At 40.6% G+C, this 14,081-nt stretch overlaps 1 protein-coding gene across 1 annotated transcript in view; it reads left to right on the top strand.

The window, feature by feature from the left end:
* Nucleotides 1-14,081, top strand: part of SLC7A11 (solute carrier family 7 member 11) — a 75,877-nt gene that overhangs the window by 18,949 nt on the left and 42,847 nt on the right. The window contains exons 5-6 of the mRNA XM_084768644.1: nt 777-876; nt 7,199-7,243. Of these exons, the coding sequence (XP_084624770.1) occupies nt 777-876; nt 7,199-7,243 (145 nt within the window). The remainder of the gene's footprint in view (nt 1-776; nt 877-7,198; nt 7,244-14,081) is intronic.

Below are 14,081 nucleotides of genomic sequence, written 5' to 3'. Positions count from 1 at the left end.
CCAGTGAACTTTCATGTGAATGAGCCTTGTGTGTTTCCATGGTGGATTATGTCCGCAGCCTTTCTCTGCTTTAGGAGGCAGGTGTGGGCTGCAGGACAGAGATAAATAGCAGCAGCTGTTAAGTGATGCTGGGAGGTGCTGCATGAGTTTCCTGATGCCTCCTCACTCAAGGTAGCCTCTGAGATTTCTTTTTCATCCTGCACCAAGCCATACATTATCTTCTATGAATTTTTTGGGGGGTGTTTGTTTGTTTGTTTGCTTTTTTGAGACAGGGTTTCTCTGTGTAGCCTTGGCTGTCCTGGACTCACTTTGTAGACCAGGCTGGCCTCGAACTCACAGCAATCTGCCTGCCTCTGCCTCCGGAGTGCTGGGATTAAAGGCGTGCACCACCTCGCCCAGCTCCATCTTCTATGAATTTTGTCAAACTCTTAAATCTTCAGTTTATGGAAGATACTTTAGTATACTTTTGTGGTTAAAACAGAGGACACTCAAGCAAGAGAAGTGGAATTTGCCATTTGAAATGCCAGTTTACTACTGCTGGTCATCTACTGAAGAATTTTAAAATGGTCTAGGTGGCAAGTGTGCATTAGTAGATAGAGTTGACCATGGAGAGAGAAAGAGAGAGAGAGAGAGAGAGAGAGAGAGAGAGAGAGAGAGAGAGAGAGAGAGAGAGAGAGAGAGAATAGGCTAGCTCAGCTGTCAACCATGTATAGCGTTAGAATAAATGATAATTAATTCTTTGCAAAGCTCTAAAAATTCTCCCATTCTAATTGCAGGGCAAACACAGCACTTTAAAGATGCGTTTTCAGGAAGAGATGCAAACCTAATGGGGTTGCCCTTGGCTTTTTATTATGGGATGTATGCGTATGCTGGCTGGTAAGTTGATATCTCGGATACTTGTACTAAAGAACGTCATTTGCCTTTTGTCTTGTTAATCAGATGTCTTTTATCATATAAGTGTCAGCTTTGGCCTTCTAGATGGATGATGAGGAAACACATCACACTTTTTTCCCTAACTAGAGTTTCATCATGTCATGTACACAGCGATCATTTAGTCAAAGTTTCAAGTAACATGAAATTCTCAGAAATAAAGACCTATAAAGCCAGGAAAGATTATTTTCTCAGCCAAAAGATATAATACAACAGAAATAGACTGGAGGAAACCAAGTGAGGTCTGTTTGCTCTGATTCTCCTTGGCTTCTTTGTGTTACCTTGCTTCCTCCTGGGCATAGGATAGAACTTCTCTCACCCGAGAATCTCACGTTGTATTGTGAACCAAAGTAGAGCCGAGAACGCTGCAGCCACCTTCCACAGAGAGGCGAGCGACTGTGTGAGACGTATTTCTAGGTTGTGCAATTGGGTTTGTGGGGGCTCGGTTCTAGCTTCGATGAGCCACTTAGAGGAAGACAGTTTCTAGTTTCTGCAGCTTAGTTTGGTGGGAAAGAAAGAGAAGCACGAAGGAAAGTCAGGAAAGCCATAGAAAGATCCTTCTCCTGAGGTCTTTTTAATTTCCTTCTTTCGTTTTTTTTTTGTTGTTGTTTGTTTGTTTGTTTTTGTTTTAGAGACAGGGTTTCTCTGTGTAGCCTTGGGTGTCCTGGACTCACTTCGTAGACCAGGCTGGTTCCTGAACAGTCAAAGTTGCTATTGGATGTAGTCCAGTGGCATAAAAATGAACAAACCAATGCTGGGTTTTAGCGGCCAATATAAGCCAGGAGTGGTGGCAAACGCCTTTAATTCCAGCACTTAGGAGATAGAGGCAGGTGGATCTCTGTGAGTTTGAGGCCAGCCTGGACTACAAAGCGAGTCTAGGACAGCCTGGGCTACACAGAGAAACTGCTTCGAAAAACAAAAACAAAACAAAATAAAACAAACAAACAAAAAAAAAGTAGAAGAAGAAAAGAAAAAAATTGCTTCTATTTATTCATTAGTAAGGATAGTATAGTGCTATGGGGTACTTGGGGTTAGTGTTCGCCTTGTTAAAAGACCTTTGTGTTAAAGTATCGAGGAAACTTATAAATAGAGGTTAATGAACATTTTTTCCTACTCTGTCACAAAAAAGAAACAATTTAGATGTAGAAATGAGATGGTCTCAGGAGATTAAAGTGGCTCATATGATAAAGGCAGGAAAGGAGAAATCACAATAATAAAAGCCAACTGATCAAATAGTATGCAGCATATTTAAGGGCCTTTACATGTTTCATTAAAATGTTGTCATCAGTTAAAAACAAAACAGGTAGCAGGTTCTGTGTGCCCGTAATTCCTCTTGCCCTGGTGCAGCAGTGGCTTGCTGAGGAGCAGGAGTCACAGTCATTACATATCAGAGGAACTTTCTGTAACTGTTTTATTGACCTTGTAAACTTTAGTCGAAATGACTGTTTCAAGAAAGCCCTCTAGGTAGAGCAGTGTAATTGAAAGAAACATCAGAATCATTGCAGAAAGATTAATTTTCATTATTTTGGAATAGTTAATGGTAGTAGTTCTTTTTTCATGCTTATCAAACCAGTAGTTAAACCTGTGATCACTCTGTGAGCCTAAAAATACCATCAAGAAGTTTTGCTGTCTCAAAAGCTATGAAAATATGTATGCAACAGGAATAAAATTTTCTCTTCTTTCTCCCTACCCCACCCTCCTGTTTGATTACCTTCCAGGGAAATATGAAAAATGCATTCCAAAATAGAGTATGTGCCCTATTGATCACACAAATTGCAAAAATATGGCAGTAGAGGAAAATCAGCGACATGGCTTTAGCATAGCTTTGAAGCAAACCGTGTTTGATGGCTGTTAGGTTATAACATAGGAAGATCAGCATAGAATATTTGTATACCCGCAGAAGATGTTTGCAGCCATTGTGTGCAGCCTTTAGTGTTGAAGCTCAGTGTTTTTTAAGTCTTTTCACTTTTGTCCAAAGCACAATGTGGTGCTAAGCAGAGAGAAGAGCTCTGTGATCACAGTGTTAGACGCAGAATCAACCCTTCTGTGTCTATTGAGCCTGGATCAGGGCTCCATGCCCTGGGGCAGCAGCCAAGCCACTGTGAGGGTCCCTGGGAACCCTAGAGCAAAGTAGGGGAGGGACCAGGCGCTTTGAGCTCCAGCTGGGTGCTGGGAGCCTGCTGTACTCTGTCAAGAATGTGGAGTGTGGTGATCTTCACAAGGCAGACTTGATTAATTCTGCTGAATGGGGTTCCTTTTGCCTGTGAGCACCATGCGTCTGTTCCCACGGATTTGTAAAACATTTCTAGTCTCACTCCACCACTACCCCGCACTGCATATTCAGGTCACCTGCTTCATGGATAGCCAATTCTCGCCATTTCTGTGAAATTTTCCATGGATAAAGACTCTTTTCATCCTGACTTCTTAATAATATTACATTTTACTGATGCTGAGTCAAAAGTGCTGCTGTTTTTACCAGCAATAGAGGTTTACAGAAAACTTGGTTTATACTTTTGCATATACAATGCCTGTGTTTCCACCCCGCAGTTTGGAAAGCCAGGAGCCATAGGGTTTGTGTGTGTGTGTGTGCGTGCGTGTGTGTGTCCTTGAGGGTTCAGTCACAGCATTTGAACGTAAGTCTAGGATTTTAAATGAGATGTTATCTGACCCAAATGGCTTAGCTGGAGGATGATGAGGAACTGTTTAGCTGTAATGGCTTGTTTTGCCAGCTGAATACCATTTTGTGAAGAGGGGAGAAGATCTGGTTATTAATCTATGGCCCCCCAGTCTTTGAAAAAAAGAAACAGAATTAGAAAAGAAAAAGAGTCTGTGGGTTTGGCACTCCAGAGTTACAGATATGATTTCTATGTAAATGGATCAGTGTGGATTCTCAAAGGAGTCTCAAAGACAGGAATGTTGTCTGTAAGAACAACCTTTGTTATCTCAGTTCTCCATCTCCTGCCATATGGTTGCAAAACTGGCTTACAGACATCAATTGGTACTTTCAGTGGCTACCACTCCCTTCATTGCTGTAGGACAATATTTGACTAAAAAAATGTGACGACATTGTAATGAGACAAAAGGAAAGCAGTTATGATCAGGAACCCCTGGCCAGGCGGCTAACTGGACAGACAGCATGCTGCTAGCCCTCTGTTGTCTTGGATACCTTGCCCTAAGAGCAGTCACCTCCAGCTGCTAAGTGGAATAGCAAAAAGGTGCCACCAACCCTTGGGGATCCTGAATGGAGTAAAGCTTTGGCTCTGAGGAGTGCAGAACATCTCCAGAATGATGAAAACCCCCTCACAGCAACATGATTAGGGGAAAAGAAATCATTAACTCAGTCAGGTCACAGAGTCAGGTCAGCACAACTTTAATATTATTGCCAACGTCTGTATTCAGAGAAATGCATCTGCCAGTCTGCCTGTGGCCTTGGGGAGTCAACCAATTTCAATCCTGTATCTGGGTCCAAAGCTAAGCGTAGCATGGTGAGATTTTTTTTTTCCCCTCTCTTTTCACTATGTGATAGAAAATTGGTTTCCAGTGTCTTTTGTCGCCCTCTTTAATCTGATCCTCAATGGATTTAGTCTCTCTGAAGCATCAGCCAGGATTATTGTACGCCTTTGTGTCAAATCTCACCTAAAGAATCTGCTTCCTTTAAAAGTCATGTACAAGGTTGGGTGTTACAAATTCAGGGCCAAACATCGAGTTTTATGCACAGTCATAAAAAATCTGGGACAATAGACCGAGTGACTATCCTTCAGGGGCCTTGAGAAGTAAACCCGGGGAGAGCAAATGCTGTGGCCTACATACTAGGGACCAGACAGCATCAAGATAGATGTCCCACAGTGTGTGGGCTTTTACACTGAAATGATCTGCTTTCTTCCTCTTCTCCCCAAGCTGTACCCAAGAAGTTTCCTTACCTCTATTCTCCAGGACCATGGAAAAATATTTGAAGTTATATTCTTTTTTCACAGATAGGTCCCATCATCCCTTTGTCTTAAGGTTTTTGAAAAAGACAAGTTCATCAACTGTTACGAAGCAAGTAACATACATATGGCATACATGACCTGGCACTAGTTCTTACTTCATGTGACTTATTCAGTTTCAGGGGTTACTTATATATTTGTTTATTTATTTTTCTTTGGTTCCTATACTGTCTGTTGCCTTGGGCTTATAACAAACATGACAAACCAGTCTCAAACAGTACCTTCAACAGCACTGTCTCTGGTACACTCAGAACAGGGAGGAGTGGCTGATTTATAGTCCACACATATAATTCTGCCAGCTGACTTGCATTATATGGTGAAAGATGGAGCATGCACACACTGATGGTTCCTTCTTCAGAAATGGCAGCATTAGATGCATTTTCCTAGAGAAACAACAACTGTCGATTTTAGAAATTTACCATTTTAGTTGCTAAAATAAGTCATTAGTTATACGTGTGTGCACTTTTTATATCACACTTCTTACTACTGTCTCTTCAGTCGATATATTTCAGACATGAACTTACAACTTAGTCCTTAAAGCTGCAGCCATCTTATTCTTGAACATCAACTGACCAGGAAAGCAGAATTTAGATAGGATTGTCATGCGCATGGGTCAGGACAAGCTTCCTCCCTTTCTTGTAGGCTATGAGATGCTTTAAGCACGTGACAGATGATGGAGTAATGTTCTGGATATTTGGTTTCCTATAGAGGAGAATTTGACTTTCAGACTGTGATTCCATGTGCTGTACAAGAGGCTGTTTGAGCATCTAAGGATAACAGCAGAATGCATGACTCCCCTGAGCTGATGGCATGGAGATACAGCAAGTGCTCCTGTTCTGTTCCCCTACTCTCATGCCTTCATTGTTATCACCCAGTTCCCTATTCTTATTTGAGAACGGAATTTCTTTCAACCTTACTTTGGGGAGACTTAGAAAGACCCCAGTAAGACTTAAAGGGCCTCCAACAGCCCCTTTTAGCTGGAAAGCAAAGTCAAGGATACAGGGCATTCACCACCCCTACCCAGGCTCGGTAGACGCTCACTGTGCAGGAAAACAATGAGAATGATCCGAGGCCTGACACTAGGGTAAGACGTTAAGATCCTGTGCACCTTGAAAGTGAAATATTTGGTAACTAAAATGCTTTTTTTAAAAAATTTTTCACATATAATTCCAAGAAAAGAATTATGAACCTGGGAAATGTTCAAAACTCCCTACTTCTTTGCTCTTGGTAGACAGTGTGGTAAGTAGCAATGTGCCTACAGTGAACTCCCTGACCACATCCTGGAGACTTCCGTTCTTCCTTAGGGTTGTGAATCGGGTTCTGTCCAGTAAACTCTGGCAGATACTCTAAAGGGAGATGTGTGAGTAGAAGGGATAACTTTTTCATTTTAGCTTAAAATTTTAAATTGACAAATTATATGTACTTCTGAGGCATTAAAGATTAGGTTATGGTTTATAAATAGAACATTAAATAGTTAAAATCAAAGTAATGAACATTTCTATAACCCAAAATACATTTCCCCCTGCTGTGGGAGAACATTTGATGTCCACTCTTTTGGAGACTTTGAAACATATAATGAACTAACACTTCTACAGTTTTTGGTCCCCGCTCATATGCTGTGTTCTCTGTAGGAGGTCAACAGCAGCAGTTCCCTACAAGGCTGCAGTCATCTAGTTTGTACCCTCTTGCTCCTGACTCTAAATTTAGATTTACAGGAAGCACAGACTATCATACACTTAATTTCCCCTTCCACACGTTGATTCACACTTCTATGGCAGAATGCCGTATCAATCCTCCTTTCCTTGTGCATAACCGTGGTTTCTACTTCTGTGCTTTGGGACAACATCAACCCGGAATGGCCTCATAGCAGCTTATTAAGGTAAATGCTAGCATTCTTGAAGGCTCATGTTGGGAGGAAATTCATCTGGAAATGCTTCCTGGACCTTGGGTCTGGGCTGGCCCTCCTCTTCTAGCTCTTGTGCCCTTTCCTGGCATTGCATCCTGCGGTTCTGAGCTGCCCTGTAAACTGTGAGTGTGCCCTACAGGTTACGAGCTTTCCACTCTCACAGCCATCGTGTTGCACACGTTTTAATGACTGCACTATGATTTAATAGAAAATGCTCTGTGAGAGTTCTTGCTGGTTGCCTAGTCCCATCTCTCTGCCTACATTTTTAATGCGTATTTTTCATGACTCTTAGTTTGGTTTTTGAAAGTACAATGTGTAAAACTTTGGATTGTGGTGGCAAAATGTACTAATAGTTGTTTGTTTATTTGTAATGCAGGTTTTACCTCAACTTTATAACTGAAGAAGTAGAGAATCCTGAAAAGTAAGTAACCTTGTTTACAGTGAGATTTTTGTTGTTAGGCATAAAATTTGAAATTTCTAATTTAATTATAGACTTGAAGAAGAAAACCAGTGTGGACCACTTAAGTTTAGTTGTTATCACTATTTTGTTATATAAATTGACTTCAGTTTTCACAATAAATTACCCCACAAATTTTTGTTATACATTAAAATGCTAAATATATTATATATAATCATATACTATATTCAATACTAAGTAGCCTTATAATCTGAATGTAAGAAAGAATAAAATTATCTTTTAAGTAAACTATTTTTCACAAACATATAGATATAACCTAACATGAACTCATAAGTATAGTTTGAACTGAAAAAATCGATTATTTCTAGCGTACAGGCAATTTAAAAATAACTATGTAATTCAAGAGAATAATATAAAATAGAAACTTGTAACATGAAAGATATTATAAGAACTTGTAAATTTGGGGACTCAGTAATTTTTAAAAACCTTTTCCTCCTTAAAAATTGTTTGATAGATGATTTGATGTTAATTAAACAATGGGTCAAAATACGCTTCAAAATAAATTATTTGTAAGATTTGTGAGTTAAAGAAGGAAAACTTAAGAAATATAAAATGTTATTTAATTCGTCTTGCTTTTATTCAACATAGGCTGTCTTTTAATCATTGTGCTAGGAGGCTCTTTCAGGATGAATGAGGCTTACCTTCCAGCATTCTGTTGTGTTCTGCATGAATAAAATGTGTGGCAACAAAAGTGTAATAGTGTGACTGACACCACAGCAGAGTGTTTGGCTAGCACAGAGAAAGTGAGAAGGTCACAACTTTACCCTGAGACCTGCTGCTTATGGGTAGTAGCAAGTGAACAAGTGCCCCTAGGTAAACAGAGGGAGGGAGGGAGGAAGGGCAGGAAGGAGGGAGGGAAGGAGGGAAGGAGGGAGGGAGAGAGACAGAGACAGAGAAAGACACAGAAAAGGAGAGAGAGAGACAGAGACAGAGAGGGAGAGAGACAGAGAAGGAAAGAGAGAGAGAGAGAAAATGAGAGAGACAGAGACAGAGACTCTGGCCTATGGAAACGTAGAAGTACAGAAGCCAGGAAGGACATCATAAACAGCTTGGAGTCAGAGGGTTCGCCTAAGGGTTGGGAGTTCAAACTAAGATGAACTATCAAAGAGTGACACTGGGTGTACTGGGAGACGGTTAGCTGGTTGCATTTGGCCAAGCACCAGAGTTTAGAACATACAGCCAGTGATGAAAGTTAACATGATTCCTCATAGCATCTGATTCAACTGCTGTGTAAATCAACATATAATTTCAACACAACGAAGTCCGATTTACTAAGAAATATGACTGACTTACGAGAATATTTTCAGATTTGTAACAAATTAGAGGCAGAGAATATATTTACCAGGAACTAACTCTTAAATTTCTTGGAAATGATAAGTAGGCTACCTAGTGACTGTTAGCATGTTTATTAGACATAAGCCTGTCTTTTGAGCTTTGTAGACTCATTACTGTGTATATGGTGATGCAAAAAAAAGGACAGTTCATACTATATTTTATGTAAAGTATTCGTTGAATTCCCACTATGTGAAACAAATAACTAGGATTTAGTATGGCACTTAAAGCTGAAGCATTTTCTTTAATAATTTATTCACATTACATCTCGATTGCTATCCCCTTGCTTGTATCTTCTTGTTTCCACTTCCGCCCTATTCCCCTCCCCTAGACCTGTGACAGAAGGGGACCTCCTTCCCTACTATATGACCACAGCCTATCAGGTCTCATCTGGATAGCCTGCTTCCCCTTCTTCTGTGTGTCACTGGGCCTCCCCATCAAAGGGAGGTGGTTAAATTTGGGACACCAGAGTTTATGTCAGAGGCAGTCCCTGCTCTCCCCACAACAATGGAGAATGAGCTGTCCATTGACTAGATCTGAAGAGGGGGTCTGGGTTTACTGCATGCATTTTCTTTTTTTTGCTTAATTAAAATTTTATTTTTTTAATTAATTTATTCATATTACATCTCAGTTGTTAGCCCATCCCATGTATCCTCCCATTCCTCCCTTCCTCCCTCTTCCCCCCTACTCCCCTCCCCTCCCCTAAGTCTGTGTCTGAGGGGGACCTCCTCCCTCTGAATATGCTCATACAGTATCAAGTCTCTCCTTGGTGACCTATTATCTTTCCTCTGAGTGCCACCAGGCATCTCCGTCCAAGGGACATGTTCAAATATGGGGCACCAGAGTTTGTGTGAAAGTTAGATCTCCTTCTCCACTCAACAGTGGAGAATGTCCATCGGCTAGTCCGGGTAGAGGTTCGAGGTTTACTGCCTATTTTTTCCTTGGCTGTTGCCACAGTTTGCGGAGGACCCCAGGGCCCAGACTCGCCTGTAGTTTTCCAGGACCCGCTGGATCCTTCTATTTCCTCTTTCTCCCAGGCTTCTCACACCTAAAGTTTCAATAGGATGTCCTCCCCTCTTACCCACTATCCTAGTAGGTACAGTTTTTCATGCCTTTTTCTTGGTTGGTACAGCAGTTTGTGCACGCTCCCCTGGGTACAGATCCCCCAGCCTTGATGCTCTCCTTGTGGGGCTCCTGGACCCTCTGGGTCCTGCTATCCCCCCATTCTTCCATACTACTCTCAACTGGAGTTCAGCAGTGAGTCCCAGCATCTGTCCCAATTCCCCACTGAGTGGAGACTCTCAGAAGACATCTATGTTAGGCTAATATCCACTTATAAGTGAGTATATACAATGCAAGTCTTTCCAGGTCTGGGTTACCTCACTCAGGATGATCATTTCTAGTTCCATCCATTTGCCTGCAAATTTCAAGATTTCCTTGTTTTTAATAGCTGAGTAGTATTTCATTGTGTAAATGTACCACAGTTTCTTTTCCCATTCTTTGGTTGAGGGACATCTAGGTTGTTTCCAGATTCTGGTTATTATGAATAAGGCTCCTATGAACACAGTTGAGTAAATGTCCTTGTGTGGTAGAGCATCTTTAGGGTATATTCCCAGGAGTAGTGTAGCTGGGTGTTGATGTAGCCCTGTTCCCTATTTTCTGAGAAAGTGCCAAATTGATTTCCAAAGTGTTTGTACAAGTTTGCACTCCTACCAGCAATGAAGGAGTGTTCCTCTTTCTTCACATTCTAGCCAGCATGTGCTGTTGCTTGAGTTTTTGATCTTAGCCATTCTTACAGGTGTGAGATGGAATCTCAGAGTCGATTTGCATTTCTCTGATGACTAAGGACGTACAGCATTTCTTTAAGTGTTTCTCAGCCATTCAATATTCCTCTGTTGAGAACTCTCTGTTTAGCTCTGAACCCCATTTCTTAATTGGGTTATTTGGTTTGGTTGTGTTTAATTTTTTTGAGTTTTTATGTATTTTTGATATTAGCACTTTGTCAGATGTAAGGATGGTGAAGAACTTTTCCCAGTCTGTAGGCTGTCACTTTGTTCTGTTGACAGTGTCCTTTGCCTTATAGAATGCTGAAACATTTTAAAGAGACCGATTGCTAAAATCTAGTGTAAGAGAATACTTATGATGAAAAAATAGCAAATTACAGTTTATGGATAAGTCCTAAGTCAGTATTAGTGCTATAGAAATTATTCATGTTCTAGGTTAAGTTATTATCAATTTAGACAGATGTGTTTGTAAGGTACATATTGCGTGTGTGTGTGTGTGTGTGTGTGTGTGTGTGTGTGTGTGTGTGTGTGTGTTGTATGTGTGTGTGTGCGTGTGCGTGTGTGTGTGTGTGTGTATGTGTGTGTGTGTGTGTGTGTGTGTGTGTGTGTGTGTGTGTATGTGTTTCTGCCTGCCTGTCTGCCTGTCAGTCTTTAAGTGTTTCTGATTCACCCTAGAGTGGCTCTTGGGTTAAAGAGTCTCTTCCTTAACTCTATTTCATCTCTTAGTATCAGACACCGATTAAGCTCACGCTTTAGTGCTGACAAACACTAAAGAAAGGTGACAGTGAAATATCAATTCAGTGAAGTTCTTTTCTCCTAAAAAGAGTTTTTTTTTAATCTAAAAAGAAAAAAAAAGTGAAAATAGAGGCTAGAAAGATGCCTCAGCAGTTAAGAGTGTGTGCTGCTGGGGTTCAATTCCCAGTACCCACATTAGGTGGCTCATAATTGTTTTTCACTCCAGCTCTAAGAGATCCCATACCTTTGATCTTTATAGATACCTGTCCCCTGGTTCATATACTCCCCACAGAGACATAAACACACACACACACACACACACACACACACACACACGCACACACACATGCACACACACAGTTTTCAAAGATTAAGACAAATCTTAAAAGTAAAGGTATAATATATATGCTTTGCTACATGGTGATGAGGAATTAATATATATACCTATGAATGAAGGCTATTTTAAAATCTCTCCATAATTGATCATTGTTACTTTTATTGGTGTATCCTTATTTTAGAGAACAATACACTTCTACTTATTTAAGAGTGTTTTCTAGGTTTCAACATCCCAGGCAATTTTCTTTTCTCAGTTGTTTTTGAAGGGAGTATGAAAAATGCTGCATCGTAGCGAATCCCATATTGGCAATTTTCGGAGCTAGAGTTGATTATTCATTTCGTGATTGCTCTTATTCTTGAGCAAAGAATTCATTGAGACTTTATATTTAGAGGAAGTAAAGCTACTTTCTAATGGGAGGAAATAAAATAAAAATTTTATAATAATTAAAAGCTAACTTGGGTCCTGAGAGATGGCTCAGCAGTTAAGACCACTTGTTGTTCTTCCAGAGGATACGAGCAAGCTTTTCAACATCCACATCAGGCAGATTACAACCACCTGTGGCTTTAAATGTGGTGAGTCTCTCAGAGACCCACTCATTTGCACACTCACGAATTCTATCAAAACACTAAACCAGAAGCCATAATATATATGCAGAGAGCCTGGTACATGCTGCTTTAATTTCTGTGAGTTCTTATGACCTTTGCTCATATTGATTTAACGGGCGTTGCTTTCCTGGTGTCCTCCATCTTCTCTGGGTTTCACACTCTTTCTGTCTCCCCTTCCGCGGGGTTTCCTAGGCTCTGATGGAAGGGGTTTGATGGAGAAATCTCACTCTGTGTGTAATGACTAGCTGTGCATCTCTATATGTGTTCCCGTCCGCTGCATGAGGAAGCTTCACTGATGATAGCTGGAGACACTGATCCATGAGTACAGCAGAATATCATTGGAAGTCATTTTGTCATGACAATTTTCCTCCTTATATAGGCTAGTATTATTTGTTTTCCTCCTAGATCTCTGGGTTATCTAGTCTCAGGTTCTTGGTCTCCCAGACAGTTGGGTATGAGTTCCATCTCATTGGCTGTAAACCAAACCAGTCATTGGTTGGTTACTCCCATAAGCTTTGGGCCACCATGGCCCTTGTATATCTTGCAAATAGTACACCATTTTAGGTTTATGGCTGGCTGAGTGCTTTCATTTCTTTTTTGAGACTGTGCAGAGTACCTTCCTGTTCTAAAGATACTGAATAGTAGGGGTAAAGCTCTATGTAGGCACTGCCTTAACATCTCCATGTTCAATGAGTATGTAAGTATTGTCTTCAGCAGTGGGGTTTACACAATAGTGTGGAGAGAAACTAACAGTCTTGGCAACAGCCTGCTTTGTTTGGGTTTTCCCAGGGGACCCATTTATCCAACAACTCAATTAGATGTAGCCCAGCACACTTCTAACTGCCATGAAAGCTCTCTAGTCTCTTAATAGAGCATCTTACTTTAAGGTCTTAATATATAGGATTTTTTTAGTACTGGTTTAGGGTATCCACAATTTTGAGGTCAATATAAATGAGACAAGTTGAAGAACAAAAGTGTTGATCTCTTTTCCTTCATTTGCACAGGATAGCTAGCTATGTCAGTTCTCATTTAGAGGACTCTGAAAAAACTTAACCAGTATATTCATTTTCTCAAATTTAAAATATGATAAATCCACAAAATTCCTGAAGCAGCACAGTGAAGGTTAATGGCGCGTTCTGTATTTATCTACCAAAGTAACTCTGAGTTTTGATCTTTTTCATTAGTGTTAGGTTTTAAAATGACATCTTGTGACCATTTTAACAGTTGGAGTAGTGTTTTATTTTTAGTACACAAGAATGATTTGGGAAATATTTAGAGCTAAGTATCGAGAACAGATGGCACTATTATGTGGATCTGCTCCAAATGCGTGCTTCGTATTTTCTTATAGGTGGACACAGGTTCCAAAAACACCTTTCATTACAAGGGAGAGTAATTACGCTTGCATCTCCTTTGTGATGCGCCAAGATAAATGTGTTTCCTGATCAGTCACCGGTGCGTGTGCCCAGGTGTGCCGAGACATGCAACTTGCTGGCAGCTGGTGCAATGAATCATCAGCCAAGGGTATAACCCTTTTCCTACCTCCTCCATGAGAGCAATCAGATCTTCCCCAAACTAATGGGAAGAAGGTGATAATTAATTTAAGTCAGTGAAAACAGCAATACGATTTTAAGGAGGTCGGTGCAGAGTGAAGTTTCATGATCTCAACTGACTATTCTGCTCATGTACTCTCATTTTGAGACATCTGCAGGTTACCTAACATGCCACTACGAACTCACCTCTGAACTGTCATAGGTGAGCCTCATAAGATAGTCCTTAAGTGTTGTAACAAGGAAGAGAACAACTTGAGAATAATCTCTATGTTTGCATTTGCATTATGTTATGGTTGAGAAATTTCCTCATGGCTTTTTTTTTTCTTTTTGACAAAGCTTTCTTCTTTATAGACATTAGTGCTGGTGGGCATGCACATGTGTATGTGTGTGCATGCATGTGGAGGCCATAGGTTCTGGTTGGATGTCTTCACCAGTCTT

The sequence above is a fragment of the Acomys minous genome (genome assembly GCF_964271855.1).
Source record: "Acomys minous genome assembly, chromosome: 19".
Taxonomy (NCBI): Eukaryota; Metazoa; Chordata; class Mammalia; order Rodentia; family Muridae; genus Acomys; species Acomys minous.
This window is presented reverse-complemented; position numbering and strand designations above follow the sequence as displayed.